Genomic DNA, 22866 nt, shown 5'->3' on the forward strand with positions numbered 1-22866 from the left:
CTAAAGCACAAAGACCACAGGCTCCAGAGTCAGACAGATATGGATTGAAGTCCAGGCTCTCTTGGTTAAACAGTGTGTGATCTCAGACACGTAATCTCTCTAAGCTTCAGCTTGTCATCTGTAAAATGAGTAACAGTAATACTTACCTCCCAGGATTACCGTGAGGAGTAAATGAGAAATGAGGTAAATCATAACCTAGCATTACAACCATCTGTATAAGGTGTGTAAAAAATTAAAGTACCCAGAGCACAGTAACTAAATTAATTAGAGTACCCAGAGCACAGTAACTACTCAATAAAAAGCTGGCGCTTACTATTAGTTCTTCCTGTATAATGTTAACTTACTCAATCATTAAAGAATTACAAGCGTGTGTTATCCGTGAACTCTGGGCCAGACACTGAGCTGAGCTGACACAGAGGTGAGCAGGGCGCCCTCCACGTCCTGGCCGAGCGTGGAGTCCATCTAAAGCTCCAGTTACAGCGCAGCACAAGACATGCAGCACCAGGACAGGCCCAAGGCGGCAGGAACACAGAAGAAGGACATTCAAGCAGCTGTGCGGGGGCTCCAGCCTTTGGGAAGGTTTTCTGCGCAGAAAGGTGAGTTCTGAGTTGAGGTGTGAAGGTGCACCAGCCTACGGACCTGAGGCCTGGGTTTTTTCACACGCTCCCCCTTTCTCTTGCAAAACTAATTCAACCCAGAGTTTCGGTCTCCTGAATTGCATCACCAAAAACAGGAATTCATAAACGAAAACGCCAAAGAAGAAACACAATATTACAGAGAACCTGGGTCTTGTATGAGAAGCCACGTGGGTCACTGACAGGCCGAGAAGCAGTGAGGGTCAGGGACCAGGCTGCCAGGGCTGGGGTGTGGCGCTGCCATTTTCTCCCGAGGCTCTGGCCAAATGACCTCAGTTTCTCACCTGTAAAATGAGAACGCTAGAATTCTTTCTTCAAGAGCTGATGTGAGAATTAACTGAGACAATCAAGGTAAAGCACTTGGTACCGCCCCAGCACCTCTAGTGCTCAAAAAACGTTACCCAACATTTAACAACTGCCGGAATCCATTCTACCAACACCCCTGACCGTATCCTTCCTTAAAGAAGGAGCTGCTACTAAGCACCCAAGCCAGGTAGTTTCACCTAATTCCCCCTGTGAGTGCTCCTCCCCTGGAGTTCCTACCCCACGTCATGGTCTACTACTCAAGGTGCTGGCGGTGACCTCACAGGTGTTTTATTTTCTAATATTATTACTGTTTTATTATGTATTATTATTATTTAAGCTATAGATATAGTTACTCTCTTGAATGTGTGATATTTAGTAATTTAAAACATTCTGAGACACAAAGGCCAGGTTGAGGTCTGACACACATTGCAACAGACATTCCAGAAGGAGAGAATGCAAGAGAAACAAAAAACTGAAGAGATGAGGGCTGAGGATTTTCCAAGTTTAACTGAGGGCATAAGTCTTCAGATTGAAGAAGCACAGGTCCCAAGTAGAATATCCTAGTGCAATTCAGAACACCTAAAACAAAGATAAAATCTCAAACCAAAGCAGCCATAAAGAAAAGACAGATTACCTACAGAGAGAATAACTAGACTAGCTGTGAGCAGACTTCTCAAAAGCAAGTACAGAAACAAAGACATCAGAAACTATCTCAGAAATGGGAAGAAAAACAACCATCTGTGCATTCTATGCCCAGATAAACTATCATTCAAAAGTGATGACCAAACAAACAAACAACAACCCCAACATTTTTAAACAAAAAGATACTGAAAATTTACCATTTAAAGACTCTTATTCAAAGAATTAAGTTCTTGGACTTATCTCAAAGAATTTCAAAATTAATTTCAAAGAACTAAGTTCAAGGACTTATTTCAGGAAAAGAAAGTGAACCAGAAGAAAGAACTGGGATACCAAAACAAGAAGTGAGCAAACAAATTGGTAAATGTGGTCAATGTAAATAGGCATTGACTGTATAGAACAGTAGTAATTATGACTAACTGGAGTACAGGTAAGACAAGGCAGAACTAAAACACTAAACAACAATAACATGTAAGATAGAAAGATATGACCAGAATTCAAAGGTTTCAGGGCCCTTCCCTAGAAAAAGGCAGAAAATTTGACTAGTTTTAGACTTTAAGTCATGTAAGTATGTTAAAATTAAGGGTAAACACTAAAAGAGAATATATAACTTCCAAAAAGTGTATGGAGTGGTAGGAAGGTTAGTGGAATTTTAAAAACTCATTCAATATAAGAGAAAGAGGAAATAAAAAGAAAAAAGGGCAAGAAAAAGCATGAAAGCTAGAAAGCACAAAATAAGATGGTGGAAGTAAAACCAACCATAAATCACAAACTGCGGTAAATATGAATGACTTAAACTCACCTGCTAAAAGACGAGGTGCTTCAGATCAGATTAAAACCAGCTATAAGACACATTTACAAAATAATAATACAAAAAGGCAACTAAAGGAGGGGAAGGGATATAAAAATATGTACCAGGTGGTTATACCAGAACAAATAGATTTTAAGGTGAAATGCATTATTTAAGATTACATTTTAACATTTAAAGAAACAAATCAGAGAAAAGCTATAGTCACTATGGACTTTAACTCATCTAACTACATAAGCTTCAAAATAATTAAAGCAGAAATTGACAGACGTACAAGGAGAAAATGACAAAACCATAATCTTAAGAGATTGTAATAAAGACTTAAGAGATCAAACAGACAAAAATCAGTATGAATATAAACGGCTTTAACAAAAGTAACAAGCTTGATCTAACGGATATATACAACTTGTAGCCAACATTTTATTTTATTTTTTATTTTTATTTATTTATTTTTTTTGCAGTACGCGGGCCTCTCACTGCTGTGGCCTCTCCCGTTGTGGAGCACAGGCTTCGGACGCGCAGGCTCAGCGGCCATGGCTCACAGGCCCAGCCGCTCCGCAGCACATGGGACTTTCCCGGACCGGGGCACGAACCTGCATCCCCTGCATCGGCAGGCAGACTCTCAACCACTGCGCCACCAGGGAAGCCCATAGCCAACATTTTAAAACACACATTTTTTTTTGTTTCCAAGCACACTAATAAACATTTTTTTTTAAATCACCAAATAGAATACCACAAAGCAAATCTCAAAAACTACCAAGGAATCGATATTGTACAGAACATGTTCTGAGTACAACGCAATACAATTAAAAATTAACAGAAGAGTACAAGCCAAAAATCTCCAAAGCATCTGAAAAGTTTGTTTTTTTTTTAAAGTGTTTGCCAACCTATCCAAGTCCTCGACATCACTCCTACCCTTCCTACCGTACCAGGAACATAAACGGTATCAGCCTTCTTCTTCTTCTTTTCTTTTTTTAAAAAATGAATTTATTTATTTATTTTTGGCTGCGTTGGGTCTTCGTTGCTGAGCGCGGGCTTTCTCTAGTTGTGGTGAGCAGGGGCTTCTTCGTTGCAGTGGCTTTTCTTGTTGCAGAGCACGGGCTCTAGGTGCACAGGCTTCAGTAGTTGTGGCATGCGGGCTCAGTAGTTGTGGCTCGCGGGCTCTACAGCACAGGCTCAGTAGTTGTGGCTCACCGGCTTAGTTGCTCCACGGCATGTGGGATCTTCCCGGACCAGGGCTCGAACCCGTGTCCCCTGCGTTGGCAGGCGGATTCTTAACCACTGCACCACCAGGGAAGTCCCCCCAAAATTTCTAATTTACTAAATAATTCACATAGAAAGTCATAATAGCCAACAGAAAAAGGTTAAAATTGGTCAGTAAATACATGCCATATCAAAACTTGTGGGATATAGCTAAAACAAAACTTAAAATTCCAGATGAAATAAGTAAGCTCCTAGAAAATGTGTGATGTATCAAAACTCCTTCAATAAACAGAAAACCTAAAGAGACCCAGAATCATAAAAGGACCAGTACTGTGGGCTTCCCACAGTGCAGTGGTTAAGAATCCGCCTGCCAACACAGGGGACACGGGTTCAAGCCCTGGTCCAGCAAGATCCCACATGCCGCGGAGCAACTAAGCCCATGTGCCACAACTACTGAGCCTGCGCTCTAGAGCCCGCAAGCCACAACTACTGAATCCCGCACACTGCAACTACTGAAGCCCGCGCACCTAGAGCCCATGCTCTGCAACAAGAGAAGCTACTGCAATGAGAAGGCTGCGCACCGCAACAAAGAGTAGCCCCCGCTCGCCACAACTAGAGAAAGCCCGCATGCAGCAATGAAGACCCAACGCAGTCAAAAATAATAATAATAAAAAAGAACCAGTACTGTAACTCCATACATCACTGCCCACCCAAAATCAATCAGTAAATACCAAAAATAATAGGCCCAGATGGTTTACAGATGAGTTTTCCCAAACATTCAAGGAAGAAATCATCTCAAACCAGTGTTCCCAGAGAATAAAAAATAAAAGCGCACTGCTGAACTCACTACATAAGGAATGTACCACCTTGCTATGAAGGACAGTGTAAGGAAGAGAAACTTAGGCTTATGTGACTTATAAATATTGATGCAAACTCCCCTCAAAAAAGGAGGGGGAAAAAAAGTAATGCAAATTCAGCAGTGTGGGTTGTTCTCAAAAAACACAAGTAAAGTGAAAAGACAAGTTGCAGATTGGGAGAAGATTTTGTATCTACGTGTGTGTGTGTGTATACATACATATATACATGTATGTATACATAAAATATATACCTGACAAAATCAATAAACAACTTAATAGAATAAGGGGCAAATGATATGAACAGGGATCCACAGGGAAGGAAGCCTGAAAAGCCAACAGATGTATGGAAAGTACTCCATCTCACTGGTAATCAGGGAACTGCAAATTAAAACAATAAGGTAATATTTGACACCTATTAAAATTGGCAAGAATTTAGAAGTCTAAATACAAGTGCTGGCAAACATGTTTGGAAAGAGGAACTCATAAAAACTACGCACAGGAGAGTATCCTGCTACGATTCCTTTTGAGAGCAATTTGGAAACAACTGGAGCTGAAGTTGCCCGCCCCTCAGCAATACCACTTCTTGATGGTCTGTGCGAGAGAAACGCTCCCATATTTTGCACAAGGGTATTCATGGAAGCACTGTTGGAAACAGTGAAAAAAGCAGAAGCAATGTAACTGTCCTTTGGTATGAGAATAAATATCACTTATATAAAAGTTTAAAACATACCAAATAATAGTCTATGTTATAGGTACATTCACATGTAATAAAGTACAAACATATGATACATACCAACTTTGAGGAGACAATTACCTCTGGGGAAGGAGAAAAAATGGAAAGCAGAATGGTAGTTTAGCTACATCTGTTATGCTTTACTGTTTTCAAAAAAGGGAGATATGAAACAAACATGGCAAAATATTAACATCTGTTTAACCTTGTAGGTGAGTACATGAGTGTCCTATTATTTTGTTTCCTATTTTTAAAAAATAACTAAAATATAATAAAGTTGAGAAACACACCAATATATTGTTATTAATTTACATTAAAAAAAAAATCTATGGGACTTCCCTGGTGGCCCAGTGGTAAAGAATCCGCCTTGCAATGCAGGGGACGTGGGTTCGATCCCTGGTCAGGGAACTAAGATCCCACATGCTGTGGGGCAACTAAGCCCGCATGCCACAACTACTGAGCTCACGCACCTCAACTAGAGCCCGTGAGCCGGAAACTACAGAGCCCACGTGCTCTGGAACCCACGTGCCGCAACTACAGAGCCCACGCACCCTGGAGCCTGTGCGCCACAACTAGAGAAGAGAAAACCCACAAGCCACAACTAGAGAGAAGCCCACGCACCACAGTGAAGATCCTGCATGCCTCAACAAAGATCCCACGTGCTGCAACTAAGACCCAACGCAGCCATAAATTAATTAGTTAATTAATTATTTTAAAAATCTAAAAAAAAAACCCTTTAATCCCAAGGAAAAGAGTTTTTCTACCTGAAATGTTTTATTGTATCCCAGGGTCTTTGCATTCGGAGGCTCACCCCAGCACACCCCATCTGGCATCCTTGATGGCAGAGTATAGTCAGTGAACTCTAAACATCGAAGGACACCAAATAATTTTTTTCAATCTGGGCTAGGAAGAGCTTTTGCTCAGATATACAGCAATTTTGAGGGGAATCTGGTAGTACATTAATACTAGTTGCTCTTAATTATACTCAGAAGCTTACTAAATGACTTTTCTTTTTAAGGTTAAAATTATACAACCCTGGCCAAAAGTAAATAGCTACTCACCAGTATTCTTCAATCAAGTAAGATATCTGAGAATAGTAAGAAGCGTTTCTGCCATTCTCAACTCAGCCCCGACAAGTCTATAGCATAAAAGTAATAAAGAGCCCAACAGTTTCACGGGAACTTGAATGTAATTCAAAAGACAACTGCCACTTATTTCCCCCCTTTCTATCAAAAACAAATAATTAGTAATAAAAATCGCTAGCACTTTCAGAGTGCTTACGTTACATGCTAAGAACTGTAGGACAATCTTTTATGTGCATTATCACAACTACCCTCATGAAACAGCAACCCTATTATTCCCACTTTCTAAGTAAAGAAATAGGAACAGAGAAAACCAAGAAGCAGACATCTAAAATATCACTGACAATCCTACTAGGTTTCTACAGAGAAAGAAAATTTCCACTATGCCATGGGGTTGTGAAAAAGGCACAAGAGTAATGTTGAAATTAGTGGCAGCTGGTCATCAGAAACACAAGTTAATAAAAAATGATACCCTGCAAACAGCTGCTTCCTCTGGTTATAACATCATCATAAATCCTCACAACAAATAAAACAGGGAAAGTAGCATCATCCTGCAGCACAACAGAAAGGGAATCGACTAAATGTCTGACAGTGATAGAGGAACAAAAAGAAGTATGAGAAAAAAATGCCATTTTAAATGTGCAATGATGGGTTTACACACAGGGTGTGCTCCACACACAGTCAAGTTATCAGCTGCTGTGATTCCAAGGGCTTGCACCTCCAAATAGCTTCTTACCCATAACAAAATCAAACCTAAAGCACAACAACATATTTCACCCATAAGTATGTATCTTTAAAAGGGCGGAGCTGGGCAATTATAAACTGCTGAGAGCTCAAGTCCATGGAAACTGAAGGAAACCATACAGTAACGGCCTTATATGGTAAAGATGAGGGCACATCACTTCTGAAAGTCATTTTGCCCTGGGATCTAATAAGAATGCATTTCTCATTCATAATCATGACACATCCTCATTTATCATCCCGTGAATAAACCAAGGAATCCATGTCTAATTCTAGATTGTGAAGGACCATTCAGAAAGACATCATTGCAAGTCATGGTGACAACACGGCTTACCTGCACGTCTAAGCAGCAAGTTTAAATGAATGCTGAGGCTGGGAGAAAGACTGACAAAAACTTAGTAACACCTTTTAAAGTATCTTTTTTGGCTGAACAGTGATTTAATAACTACTCATCAATTTCCCAAGGGTTACATATAGAATAATTTCATTTACTAACAAATCAGTCCACTGTTTCATTAAGGATGCATCACCTCAGTTACATCATCTAGAATATTACTACTTTGCTAGCATGGAATTGAAAGTTTAGCTGAGACTAGCCAGTTGGAGATTCAGATTTCTTGCTTTAAATAATTATTCAAATGTATTGATTACTTACTAGTTATCCCGATCACATGCCATAGAGCTTTTATTGTACCTCTCTAGCTAAAACTCCAAGTGATGAGAATTACCAGCAAGTCAACTCAAGTGGCGAAAATGACCAACACCAAGGTTCCCAAAGGCTCTGGCCCAGACCCCAGTTCATACACTTGTGGGACGCTGGTGAAATAGGTCAGGGCACTGGCTTAAGGACTATTATTATCTAAAAGATCCGGTGGCCTGCAGGAGGCCCAGCAATATGAGCCCCAGGGAAAATGCAGCCTCCAAAGTGTGCGTACAGCTGGCACGAGGGAGAGGTGTGACAGCACAGTTTCCATGCGGCGGCCCAAGCTGAGGTTGATGGCTTTGACATGTTCTGGCTAGCAGCCCTTACGGTGGCAGAAAACCACCTAGACACCGGCACTATCATTCACTTTGGGTATGGGGAAGGCCCTCAAAAATTTCAAAGCAGCCAAAAGCCTCAGCAGAGCTCCTGGAGACTGATGCTTCAACTAAGCTCACAGAGTTAGGCAATACTCTCCTCCTACAGGCTCGCTTTCTTTCTTTCTGGGGGGGAGGGGTGAAAAATCAAAATTGAAGCATCAGTAAATACATATCTTTGTAAAACTGCTCTAAGAAGGAATGTTTATAATTTTAAATAAGTTGGCAAAAACATTTCCTCCTTAGGCATACAAAATTCAATGTAACTCTTATGAAACGATATTTCTAGTTGTAAAGGTATTTCCCATTAGTTTGAATAGGAAACCACAACTGCATCCATTTATATCAAATAGTGTACCTTATTTTTTTTTTGGTAATTTTATTTTACTTATTTATTTATTTTTGGCTGTGTTGGGTCCTCACTCCTGCACGCAGGCTTTCTCTAGTTGCAGCGAGCAGGGGCTACTCTTCGTTGCAGTGCGCAGCCTTCTCATTGCAGTGGCTTCTCTGGTTGCCGAGCACAGGCTCTAGGCACACAGCTCCAGTAGTTGCGGTGTGTGGGCTCAGTAGTTGTAGCCTGCGGGTTCTAGAGCACAGGCTCAGTAGTTGTGGCACATGGGCTTAGTTGCTCTGCAGCATGTGAGGTCTTCCCAGACCAGGGCTCGAACCCGTGTCCCCTGCGTTGGCAGGCGAATTCTTAACCACTGCACCACCAGGGAGGTCCTATCTTACTTATTTGTCATATCTCCTTTCAAAAAGGCATCCATATTTAGGAAGTGCACTCATCCCACACGCCGAAGACACTACCGTTCAATCAAAAGAATTCTAATATATACAAACAGACACGTACAGAAATCTTCTCATAGATGTTTCTATAAAGGAGTTCCACCCTAGGATGTTATTTTCAAGGAAGCTAATGGCGTATTTTACAGGTGCAGGCATTTTCACCCTCCCAAAGTCTCAAAATACAACATTGGGATGCTTCCCATATGACCTTTGCATTAATCATTCAGAATGATTGTTTCTTAGTGTAAGACAGACCCCTCACATGGTAATTGTTTTCGATCCACACATTAGCTCACTCAATATTAGACTGAAGATACTACCAAACTGGTGCCAACGAGGCTCAATCTAATAATTACTGGTTCCTTCCAAAAGTAACATTGGTTAAAGCCACATAACACTTTACCCAGCAGGCTTACTCTTTCTCACAACTAACATACATTTCCACAAAGTTAAAAAAAAAAAACTCCTATGGTGCCAAAAAGTGACACCCATTACTTTTATCACTCAAATCAAATATTCCCCTTTCAGATGCTCAGGGTATTCGACATACAATGTCCTTCTAGTTTACACTCTGGATTCAGTTCTAGAAACACAGGCTGGTCTGGGGCGGTGGGTTGTGATCGCTTCCTAGGCCGTCTCCCTCAGCTAGTCCAGAGCAGGAAGCTCCCTCCCAGGACCTCCCTCCAAACTTCTCATCTGCATTCTTCTTATAATCCAGCCACTTTATAATCCATTACTATAATCTGAGCTTATTATTTATCCAAACTGGTTACACCACCCTCAGATGTAAGGCCCAAACAGGCCCCACTCCACCCCCCACCCTGACTCAAGGAACAAAGATTTTCAAACTGTTCATTCCCTACTTTATATTCATACAGGTTTTCATTTTAGGAAAAAATGCTCATCAAAATCACTTGATGTGTCCAAAGTTCAGTAACTTTATCATATTGTCCACACATTAAAAGATCTTTTCAAAGGCAGAGATAATACCTCATTACTGGCCTTGGAGTAATACTCTGAGAATTCTTGAACCCTCCACAAGGAGAATGGTTAAGTCAAACATGTGCTCGGAAGCAAAGGAAAAGTTTGCAGCCTGGGCATAAGGCCTCCATTCATATTGTGCAGAGTTCAAAGGAGTCAAAAAAGGGTATCTATTGAAGTGGGTTTTCGTTTTTTTTCAACTTCCTTTTTCTTGGAACAGTATTATTTATGTGGATACATGTTCCACTGCAATCTCTTCAGGCCCTGCTCCCTCACAGGGAGGAGCTACAGTGACAGTGGTCGTGGCACAGGGGAGAGACTGGCCAGAAGAGCAAGACAGGGACCCCTGCAGCTTACCAGGAAGACCGATGCACACAGTACAGGGCCTGCTGACAGGCTGGTCACCAAGAGTGACAGCTCGTGGCCCAGGAATAAAACATTCTGGGGAGGTTTTACTTTAAGGGAACCAGAAACGCCAGCCCTGAGGGTGAGAGGAGGTGCTCTGGAATAGCACATAGAGATTGGGTTACCGGGTCCTGGAAAGTAAGCCAGCCGCCACAGCTGCCAGGGAGAGGCAGCATGGTGCTGAGAGCCCTCCCCTGCCTGTGAGTGAAAAGGAACAGTCTTTACGGGCACAAGTGAAAATGCCAAGCAAACCATTTTGGCATCACAGGTCCTCTTTAAAAACTGCGTTGAACAGTGAACAGACCATTTTAAAAGTCCATTAAGAACCTGAGGGCAGTTACTATAAAACTACGGATATTTCATTATCACAAAGCAAAAAGGTGGAAGAGTTGGCATTTCCTTACTCAACCACACCTAAATACACAACAGCAAATGGAGAAGCTCTATTTCTTAACTTCCTGACTTAGCAGAAAATTTATAAAGCAAAATCCTCATCAATGCAGACAAGTAATTCCACACGATCCCTCTGGTCTGAGAACAAAGAAAAACTAGGAGCCCAAGATGAGGTAGAACCTAGTCAAAATACAATTCAGCTCGAAAGGAAAAACTGGAAAGCAAAAGAACTATCAGTTTTAAGTGCAAATATAGGAAATTAAAACAAAGCATTTAATATCCAAGCAGAAAGGAGAGTAACTTGTTGCCTAACCCTTGGTACTGAGTGTCATCTCCAATGACACTGGAGATTCCTCCCATGGGACCCTTGGTGAATGAGGAAAAGCCCCAGAGCTACCCCTTCCAATCCCAGCTCTGCACTGGTTTACCCACAAGCCTCAGAACAAAAACCCACCCTTCTTGAAGTGGGGATGAAAAACAGAAAAATATCACAGCTCTCTTTTTTCTTTTTCTTTAGGCAAATGCCTTGGGCTGCATGGCCGAGGCAGCTCACATCTTGCAGTGGTTGTAAACAGCAGGAGGACTGGAGCAGAGACCCAATTCAGTAGCCTGTATCATTTACTCCCGACTTAAAGCTCAGCCAGAAAGGAAACCCTAGTCCCCGTTCCTCTGAGAAAGCCAACACGTGCTGTGCTCATCACTTGCCCTCCAGGCTCAGCCTTCCCTGGACTCAGCTCAGGTCCCACCCCCAACTAGCATGGAATTCAACTTGGTGAGAGCAGAACGTTTACTACATATGGTTATAAAGAGGCTTCTGGACAAACGGGGACAGCAGAAATCTGTCCATTGCACCTGGAGTCTATTTTAGTAGAGTAATCAGTATTCAGAAACCTGCTCTTCGCTGCTTCCCTGACTTGGGTCATCATCACGTTTATACAAGGCGGCTTCTGGCAGCAGCACTTGCCCATGTGCTCAGCCCAGACTCACGCTCCAGAAAACCAGGAAAGAGTTAAATGTTCTTTGCACTTGACTCAGTGGCTTCCCCTCACCACACACTCCCAGATCCCACCATTCTCCGAGCCAGGCAGCCAATCAAAGCAAAGGAAGGAAATGATCCTGGCCGGCTGACAGCCCCAGCGCTCTGATGGCCATATATGGTAAAAACCACTGTCAGAGCCCTGTCAGGCCTGCAGGCCGGCTGCTGTGGACATATCAGTGAACTGCAGCAGCGTGAGAGGCCGGCCAAGGAAACGCACAAAGGACAGGCTGCTTGCTCATCTCCAGGGGAGGGGGTAGGAGGAAGGCAGGGGAGGGGAGGGGGGAGCCGTCATCTGCCAGGGCACACTCTGAGTCACAGCCACTCACTGTAATCAAAAATAGCCCCAGGGTACATGGTAAGATTCCTTCTGCCAGGACTTTGTGCTCCATTGTTAACTGGGGGTGAGTAGGGTGTCCCCCTCCCATCCCCCCCCCACCCAACAAGACTGTGGAAAACAGTCACTGGGAGCAGATGAAAAGGTCCTTCTGTGGCACTTCATGTGGTAATGAGGCCGTGCAATGCTCGTGGGGCTGGCAGCTCGGAAGTAATTTGGAAGTCATTGTTCTGCACCTGGTGCCCCCCACCCCGCATCCTCCACTGCTGGCCCTGCCCTGCCTCCCAGCCTTTCACAGCCCACACAATTGACAGTTAAGGTGCTCAGGGTAGCAGACAGACAGCATCTATTTCAGGAGGCGGTGAATGGGCATCCCAGGACACATCAGGACACTGGCACTGAATAAAAGCCCCTGCCCATCACACCAAAGCTACCCTGTGCCAGATGTCCACATCTGTACAAAGGGCTACTAGCATCACCACCCTTGTCCAAAATGGGGCACCGCTATTTGTGGGAATGGAAATTGCCTGTCAGCAGCGTACAGTAAGGGGGAGGCGCAGCCAATGCAAATCCAGCAGGTGCTGGCAGTAACTGGGGGTCACAGAGAAAAGCACCATCGGGAGACTGCCATTTCTTTTGAACTAGTCCATGAAAGAAGGCACTTATCAGCACGGCGCCTGGCACTTAAAGGAAGCCCTCAATGATGTGAGCTGCTGCGACTCCATCACTGCCACTGTCTACTCGCAAGGCACGGTAGAGACCAAGCACTTTCCAAACCTTGAGACAATTCTCCGAGCTGCCAGAATCAGAGCCCTGACAGGCTAGTGTTTTTGTTATTAAGTCTTCTAATCCCAGAGAAAGAATGCAAAGGATTAAGTGTCAATTAGACCACGGTTTCTATTAAAAAATCTTTCACACTCAGTGGGAAAAAAATGTTAATCAAAAATATACATGTAGGGCTTCCCTGGTGGCGCAGTGGTTGGGGGTCCGCCTGCCGATGCGGGGGACGCGGGTTCGTGCCCCGGTCCGGGAGGATCCCACGTGCCGCGGAGCGGCTGGGCCCGTGAGCCGTGGCCGCTGGGCCTGCGCGTCCGGAGCCTGGGCTCCGCGGCGGGAGGGGCCGCAGCAGTGAGGGGCCCGCGTACCGCAAAAAAAAAAAAAAAAAAAAAAAAAAAAAATATATACATGTACAGGGCTTCCCTGGTGGTGCAGTGGTTGAGAGTCCGCCTGCCGGTGCAGGGGACACGGGTTCGTGCCCCGGTCTGGGAAGATCCCACGTGCCGCGAAGCGGCTGGGCCCGTGAGCCATGGCCGCTGAGCCTGCGTGTCCGCAGCCTGTGCTCCGCAACGGGAGAGGCCACAACAGTGAGAGGTCCGTGTACCTCAAAAAAACAAAACAAAACAAAACTATATATATATATATATATATATATATATATATATATATACACACACACACATATACATGTACAAACCAAATAAAGATTCAGAGACCTAGGTTCTAATCCACGGAAGACCCCACAACTCCAGGCAGTCACTCAGCCTGAGTTTCAATTTCTGCAACTGTAGAACAGAGGTATGACAGCAACCCCACCGTGTGCAAAAACTAAGACATCATATATGAAGGGGACCCTCCAAGCACATTCTGATGTCACTCTGGAGCCTTATTTTTATGAATATAACATGAAGTCACTGCCTTTTCCTGAAGCTGAAACAGTGGAAAGATGCCACGTAGATCCAGTTTTAACAAAAATCCTAAAATGCAGAGCAGTGCTTATCCTGGTTCTTCTCCGTATAACAGTGAAGGAAAACACTAGTTTTGTACTATTTACACTGGAAGTGAAGGAAAAAAAGAGCCAAGAAGTGTGTAATTTTTCTACCAAAAAGCTGTCCTACAGCTCCTCCCAATCCCCCTCCAATCAAGCATTCCATTTCTCCAACACGAGAAAAGGCCATCCCAACGCAGAAAGAAGGAATGTGGCCCCCCCCCCCCGTTCTTCGCCCTCCTGGGAACAGAGCCCCTCTTCTAACACATCAGTTTAGTGAGTTGGTTGGGCTCCTCTTCTGTTTCATCCCTGGCTCCTACACTCAGGAGAAACCCAACTTCCAACAGAACCTTCTCTGTGACATCTTCCTTGAGCCTCATTTAGAACTCATCTCCCATCGCTGTGTCAGAGCCCTTTAGACACAGACAAACCTCCCCATTGGAGAGATCGAGGTCAACTGTTAGCAAAGCTTTTTTAAGAGCAAGATTCGAAACAGGTCCTGGCACAGAGCAGGTGCTCAAATGTCTGAGAAATAAGTATGTGAATGAATTAATGTAATTTTTTTAAAGTACTGTTTTAGATTTCACTTAAGCTTAAACAACAATTCGCTCTTCATAGAGCTTTGGTAATATTTCTGATATTACTACTACAGAATCCCTCAATTATTCATTTAAGATTTATTATAGAATGCTGTATATCTATATGTATGTATCTATCTATACAGATTTTTTTTTAAAAGGAGAGGTGGAAAGAGTGTTTAAAATTATCCAAAGGCCTTTTAGGCCGCTTTGAATTACTCATTTATTTGTGCATTGTGTGACCTAACATTATTGAGTCAAGTGCCATATCCTGAGAATACAGCTGACCCTTTAAGCACAGGTTTAAACTATGCAGGTCCACTTATATGCAAATTTTTTCCAAAAAATATGTACTACAAGATCCATGGTTGGTTGAATCCACAGAGGCAGAACCATGGATACAGAGGGCCAACTGTAAACTTATATATAGGTTTTCAACTGCCAAGGGGTCTGCACCCCTAACCCCCGTGGCAGGTTTTTCAAGGGTCAACTGTACATGTTTTAGTTATCACTGCTGCTTAATGAGTTACCCTAAGATTCAGCTACTTAAAACAATAAGCATTTCTCATCTCACACAGTTTCTGTGGGTCAGGAGTTCAAAAGCAGCTTATCTGGGTGGTTCTGGCTGAGGGTTCTCCTGAGTCAAGGTGTCAGCTAGGTTTGCAGGATCCACCTTCAAGATGACACACTCACGTGGTTGGTAAGTCAGTGCTGGCTATTGGCGGGCGGTCCTATGGACCTCTCCACAGAGCTGCTTGAGTGTCCTTACAGCATGAAAGCTCCAAAAGAAATAAAGAAGCCAATATGCTTTTATGACCGAGTCTCAGAAGTCACACTCCATCAATTCCTCCATATCCTAGTGGCTACACAGGTCAGCCCTATTTAATGTGGGAGGGAACCACACAACGGCAAGACACAAGGAGGCAAGAACCATTGGAGCCCATCTTGGAGGCTGCTACCACAAGAGAGTAAGGTGAGATGCTGGAGAACCCTACCATACACCCATCCATTTTGTATCCTCCATCCAAGCGAAGGTCAAGAGATCAAGAGCATATAATTCCAACCACCCTCCCGTTATCTGTTATGTGGCTAAGAAAATAATTACATTACAATGTGATAATGCAGCCTGTGGTACTAGTGGCATGAGACAAGCAGCTAAGGAATCCCAGAGGATGATTTCCACTGTCTCAGCAAATTGGAGATAAAATTTGAGTTGGATACTAAACATTAAGAAGGAGCACTTAGAACACTGACTGAAATGAATCAAGATTTCTTCCTCAATAAATTTCTTCTTCAATAAATATGACAGAAAAATACACTAAAGCAGCCCTTGTCAACCTGGGTTCTGTGAAGGAATTAAGTCCTAATGCCCTAAGGCAGCTACTTTATGTAATGGATTAATTTCTCTCCTATCCATCTATAAGGCTTAGCTATGTCCCTTTCTTGAGAAAACTAAGAAAATATTCACTGAAATGATTTTCTGTAGGGGCTGAATTCTTTCACAAAACTCTAGTTGAGAAAGACTACAAAATGAGTTGAAAAGATAGTTCACAGACATAAATAAAGCAAGATCCCAAATATTCCCACACACAGTTCTTAAAATATATGGGAGAAACATAACTGTGTATAAGAAGGCACCTCACAGCTACACCAGAGGAGCAAGAAGAGAGAGGAGACAGTGACCCAAAAGGCTGACAAAGACTTGGCCACACCCATCCCATCATGGCCCAGAGCAGAGCTGCTCTCCTAGGCAATTACTGGGAAGATGAAATTAGCCATCACTCCAATCCTCCAAAGTAAGAACAGTCAAGGGAGGAAGGGAGAAAGCGATTAGGGAAGACAGGAGCCCTCCAATTTGCATCCTCCCTCCAAGCGGATGTCAAGACATCAAGAGCATAGAATTCTAACCAACTCCCTCAACCCTTGCTCCAGGTTCACTGGGATCTGAAGTTTTAGTGTGTATGTGCACGCCTGTGCCCACACACATCTAACATTGCTGTTTGTAGGAGCCACCGTGGCTCACAACAGGGATGGGAATGCCTTGGTCTCACATCACGAGCGTGGCTCCTGCACAAGGAGAGGCTCGTTCGTGCCCTTCGTGCCCACGTGGTAGCGCACAGCGGGCTGGAACCTGTGTGCTCCTGACAAGGCAGCTTGTGTAGTTGTGGGGAGAACGCAACGGCCAAAACCACAAAGCCAACTTCTGTTCAACAAGACTGATATTATTCATCCTATGAAAGACCAAAGAATAAGAAAATGTACTAAGCCACACCTTGAGAAGTCATGACTGAACAGCATGCCACAGCTTGAGGGAAGCATGACAAAAGAAACCCTGAATCATGTGTGTTAATCTAAATCGCCCCACCTCAGGGCTGAGCACTTTCCGTATTCCCCCAGCAGTGATCTCTTAAAATCCTACTTTCTCTAATAAAACCTTTCGAACAAAAACCTCATAAACCATACACTTAAATAAACATATATGCATTCCTAAGCTTACCTCTTGCTGTGTATGTGTCAATGTATTTGTCTCTACCACTCTTTCCATTTTTAATTTGAAGTCCTGGAAGACAGAGACCATGATTCTCCTGGAATCTAATCATAAGCCTCACGAGGTTGCAGTAAGTCCTACTTACTGCTGACGCTAACTAACTTTGAAGAAGAATTCATGGAAGGCCATGCTTTAAAATGGGAGCCTTTCAGAAAGAGACACAATACATCTTAAGATCAGTACACACATATTCAATATTAACATGGACAGAAAGCCCCCAAAGCATCACTAAAACCAACCTGGCTGACTATAACCAGGAAAAAAAAAAAGCAGCGGGGGGACACAGACAGACAGACACACACACACATACACACACACACACACACACACACACTCTGCCAGAAGTCTCTTGAGATAGTGATTAAAAACCATACCCACCTCCTTAAGTTCATGTTTAGAGAAATCCTAGACTGCCATCAACACGTACAGGAGCCCAGTACACACCCAGAGCATCATTTCCCACAATCTTCATTTCAAGCATCACTTCTTATTATATGTGGAAATTTGGTTTTTCTTTGCCTTTAAACAAAAGCAGCACCTCATTGTAAAACTACTTCAAACTTGCCAAGACACTGAAGTTGTAGGATCTCTTTTCCAGGGCAGAGTCCTGTACTAGGATCAGTGGGTTCACCATGTACTCAGGTCCCCAGTGTTTTCGTCCTTCAAGGTTGCACTTCTAAAGGTGAGACAAACACCGCAGTACCAGCAATCTCCTGGGGGCCGGGGAAACTGACCACAATGAAAAGCAGATGCAGTGCTCCTGGAGAGCAAAGATGGCACCCAGCAGGCACTCAGTCTATAGACAATCAAACTACACGTGCATAGTCAAAGAACAGTGAAGACCTCGTACTATATGAACAACGAAATATCTGTAAAAATGTAAAACTTACGATCCGTATTCAAATCTTCATTATTATACTAAAATTATAAGGAAATAGATATCCAGAGGGCAATCAGCCCTTTAATGCAGGCAGAAATGCAGGTTTTCTGACAACGTGGAGCATAGTTCTATTTTCTAAAAGCCTAGATAGTAAGTAGTCAAGGGACAGGGTCTTAGGAAGAAAAGAAAGGTGGGTGTCACCTGACACTTCGGGGCTCCGGGCTAGGCCCCGCCATCACAGCGGATCCTTCTAAGACCTCCCGAGACACAGAACTGTCTACAGGAGCCACAGACCACTTTTCTTTGCTGGGCTCAGCCTTGCCCTTTGAGGAAAAGCAGCCACGAGTAAAAAGGCATCTACTTCCCAAAGTTACGTGTTGACACTAAGGAGGGAAAGAAAAGGAACAACAGTGTTTCCTTTGCTGAATTTTGGGTAGCAAACCACTTTTTTTTTTTTTAACATCTGTATTGGAGTATAATTGCTTTACAATGGTGTGTTAGTTTCTGCTGTATAACAAAGTGAATCAGCTATACATATACATATATCCCCATATCCCCTCCCTCTTGCGTCTCCCTCCCACCCTCCCTATCCCACCCCTCTAGGTGGACACAAAGCACCGAGCTGATCTCCCTGTGCTATGCGGCTGCTTCCCACTAGCTATCTATTTTACATCTGGTGGTATATATAAGTCCATGCCACTCTCTCACTTTGTCCCAGCTTACCCTTCCCCCTCCCCGTGTCCTCAAGTCCATTCTCTACGTCTGTATCTTTATCCTGCCCCTAAGTTCTTCAGAACCATTTAGAAAATCACTTTTATATAGAGCCCCTCACGTTACAGGTAGAGATATGGGAGAGCATAAGGACAGAGTGACATATCCATGTCTCACCACAAGTCGGTGACCAAGACAGGATTGAACCCCTGGCTCCAGACCCATGTTCCTTCCTCGATGCCACACTGACCCTAAGGGCTCAATACACACACTTTAATACACAAAAATCCCAGAATACGTGTGAACCTGTCGATTATAAAAGTCGATAACCCCAAGTACTGACCTTATTTCCAATGGGTGTCACTGGGCTTAGTTTATGCCAATGTCACCTCTTCCAACACAAATTAATATTTAAGGAGTAGAGCCACACAGAATGTATTATAAGCCTGGGAAAAAGACAGACCCTCGAGGCTCCTCCAAAAACCAATGTTTCGTTCAAACATGATAATTTCTGAAGCAACTTATTCTGTCCCAATTCCTAAACAGCTGGTTGAAGAACAAAATAATAAAACCTATTTATTAGGTATTGGTCACTTAATGCAACTGAAAACCAAAGCATAAGATCCAGTTAGCTTAGGACCTGCACACAGGGCCCCCTTAAACAGTATAAATGTAACTCTAAGTTTCCCACGGTTTGTGAAAGCAAAGGTGGACTCACAGAGCCTTTTGTGAATGTGGGACTTGAAGAGAACTGTCTGAACTTGGAGGAAGATTAGCCGTTCAAAAGTTTATTTGGGGCTTCTTAATTGGCTTATTCTCCTTCTTTGAAGCAAAAAGTTGTAAATTTATCCCTATTGAACTCAAAAGAGATCATGGTACTTCAGTGCCTGACCTTGGTTGACAAGCTGAGGTGTCTTCTCAGCTGGCTGCCATAAGACCCACAACTGAAAAGTCAAGTTTCCAAATGCTCCTTGCTCTTGGTGAACAAATCGACTAGAAAGTCGTGGAGATCAAACGCGACTGGCATTAAACTCCAACCCAAACTCCCAAATCAGGTAAGTACAGCTACAATAGTGTAATGTATTGTTCATCACTGAAACAACAATCTCCTCCACAAAAGCAAAAGTATCTGAGTAGAAAATTTAATTTCAATTTAATGAAAAGATTCTCCTTTAAAACATGATTAACAACTTCGCCAATAAGAAAGTACGTTTGGAAACATATGTCAGATTTGTTCCCCAAAGGCATCCATCTCCTCTGTAGTGAGATGGTTCTATTGTGTAATATCACATCAATCCAGCCACTGAGATACAAATCAGATGTTAAAATAAAACAAGTTAGTCATGAGCATCTGAGAGAATGAAAAGTACAAGAGAATTGGAAGTTTTCCCAGCAAGAGTTTTCCTAAGGAAAAAACACCAAAATACAATACTTTGACAGAAATTCATGTTACTGTAACCACTTTCAGAATCACATGGTCCATTATGATGAGACATGCCTCTACTAGGCATGGCTCAGACTCAGGGAGACCCACTGTTCCCAGCAGAGTGGAAACAGCTGTAACATGACCCAACATCTGCATCCTTATCATTAGGGCCCAGGACTCACCAAACTTATTTTCCTCCTAAAAGCTAATCAGAAAATGACTCTTTCCAAGCTCTCTCTTCACAGTGTTTCCCACCCCCCATTATTTGCAATTCTGGGATTTCCTGTTAAAGCTAGTACAGACTTTCATCTACAATTTTCAAGAACAGGCAGAAAATTACAAATCTCCAATCTTCTCCCCTATACTGGAGAGGGCTCTCTGGAAGGATAAAGTCAGAAGAAGGGAGAACTAGGAAGCCCAGCGGGTTCAAACTCACACAGAACCACTTTCAATACAGAGCCTTTATTTCCACCGCTTGTTAACGCTGTTTAGATCCTATGCTGAAACCTACTGCTGTCCAGACTTGAAATCTGCATTGTTTGCGGACATTTTCTTGAGCCCTCATCCCATTTACCATTCAAAACCAAAAACAAAGCAAAACCGAAAAGTCTCAGTCCTCATGACCTCACACACAAAAAAGATTCCCTTATAATCTTATCAATTTCTGCCCATTTAAAAACATAACTGTTTCTAAAATTGCACTTTTGGGAAAAACTTTTATGAAAAGTGGATGATTATGAACCAAATCGTAAAATTCCTGTGCCTGTCCATGCTCACAGCATCATTATAAGAATCTTTTTCATCCGCAGAGAGCACACCCAGAACAGAATTCGCCATTCTGTTTAATGATTCTCTGTCAGAGAAAAACTGATGTGGTTAGTAAAGCGTGTGGAACTTAAGCTCAATTACATCCAAGTCTAATGTTCCTAGAAATCACACAATGCTTAGTGACTATCAATCTCCAAAATCAATCTATTACTGACTAAACAGAGATTACCGGAGGGTGTCTCACAGGATGGAAAGTCAGATGACTTACCTTGTGCAAAGGGAGTACAAGGAACGCTCCTCCCCCACTCGCTTCTATGATTATGGCAACGAATCTGGGATTGACAGCACAAAAGGAACTATCCCAGGTCACTCGAGAAACCCGGATATCATCGTAACACTGGTCATTTTTCACCGCCTGTCCAAATACATGGCGAAACTTGCTCTGTCGTACCACTCGCCTCATCGTGTCTGTGGGAGAACAAAAAGTATATTAAAATCATGCCCCTGAGTGAAAGCTTTACTTTTACAAATGAAAAGCTGAAAAATAACAGAATGGTATGGCATTTTGTCTGCTCTTCTAATATGTAGCCAAATGGCAAATCCAAATTTCCTTTAGCAGCACGTAGCCAGAGAAAACTGCAAAATGTGTCAGGGCAAGAATGACAAAGAAATGAAAAATTCCTAACTCAAGATCCAGAAACAGCTCAACAGTTTTAATTTCAAGAGAAAGATCAAGGTAACGAATGAAGGGAAGTAGCAGGATACAAAATTAATGCACAGAAATCTCTGGCATTCCTATACACTAATGATGAAAAATCTGAAAGTGAAATCAAGAAAACACTCCCATTTACCATTGCAACAAAAAGAATGAAATATCTAGGAATAAACCTACCTAAGGAGACAAAAGACCTGTATGCAGAAAATTATAAGACACTGATGAAAGAAATTAAAGATGATACAAATAGATGGAGAGATATACCATGTTCTTGGATTGGAAGAATCAACATTGTGAAAATGATTGTACTACCCAAAGCAATCTACAGATTCAATGCAGTCCCTATCAAACTACCACTGGCATTTTTCACAGAACTAGAACAAAAAAATTTCACAATTTGTATGGAAACACAAAAGACCCCGAATAGCCAAAGCAATCTTGAGAACGAAACATGGAGCTGGAGGAATCAGGCTCCCTGACTTCAGACTATACTACAAAGCTACAGTCATCAAGACGGTATGGTACTGGCACAAAAACAGAAAGATAGATCAATGGAACAGGATAGAAAGCCCAGAGATAAACCCATGCACATATGGTCACCTTATCTTTGATAAAGGAGGTAGGAATGTACAGTGGAGAAAGGACAGCCTCTTCAATAAGTGGTGCTGGGAAAATTGGACAGGTACATGTAAAAGTATGAGATTAGATCACTCCCTAACACCATACACAAAAATAAGTTCAAAATGGATTAAAGACCTAAATGTAAGGCCAGAAACTATCAAACTCTTAGAGGAAAACATAGGCAGAACACTCTATGACATAAATCACAGCAAGATCCTTTTTGACCCACCTCCTAGAGAAATGGAAATAAAAACAAAAATAAACAAATGGGACCTAATGAAACTTCAAAGCTTTTGCACAGCAAAGGAAACCATAAACACCACCAAAAGACAACCCTCAGAATGGGAGAAAATATTTGCAAATGAATCAACTGACAAAGGATTAATCTCCAAAATTTATAAGCAGCTCATGCAGCTCAATAACAAAAAAACAAACAACCCAATCCAAAAATGGGCAGAAGACCTAAATAGACATTTCTCCAAAGAAGATATACAGACTGCCAACAAACACAGGAAAGAATGCTCAACATCATTAATCATTAGAGAAATGCAAATCAAAACTACAATGAGATATCATCTCACACCAGTCAGAATGGCCATCATCAAAAAATCTACAAACAATAAATGCTGGAGAGGGTGTGGAGAAAAGGGAACACTCCTGCACTGCTGGTGGGAATGTGAATTGGTACAGCTACTATGGAGAACAGTATGGAGGTTCCTTAAAAAACTACAAATAGAACTACCACATGACCCAGCAATCCCACTACTGGGCATACACCCTGAGAAAAACATAATTCAAAAAGAGTCACGTACCAAAATGTTCACTGAAGCTCTATTTA

At 42.6% G+C, this 22866-nt stretch overlaps 1 protein-coding gene across 2 annotated transcripts in view; it reads right to left on the minus strand.

Annotated features, from left to right (window-relative positions):
• Positions 1 to 22866, minus strand: part of CORO1C (coronin 1C) — an 83906-nt gene that overhangs the window by 31864 nt on the left and 29176 nt on the right. For both annotated transcript variants that reach the window (XM_079941900.1, XM_079941901.1), the window contains exon 2: positions 20961 to 21160. In XM_079941900.1, coding sequence (XP_079798026.1) covers positions 20961 to 21155 — 195 coding nt within the window. In that variant the 5' untranslated portion in view covers positions 21156 to 21160. The remainder of the gene's footprint in view (positions 1 to 20960; positions 21161 to 22866) is intronic.

This window comes from Stenella coeruleoalba (genome assembly GCF_951394435.1).
Source record: "Stenella coeruleoalba genome assembly, chromosome: 14".
Taxonomy (NCBI): domain Eukaryota; kingdom Metazoa; phylum Chordata; class Mammalia; order Artiodactyla; family Delphinidae; genus Stenella; species Stenella coeruleoalba.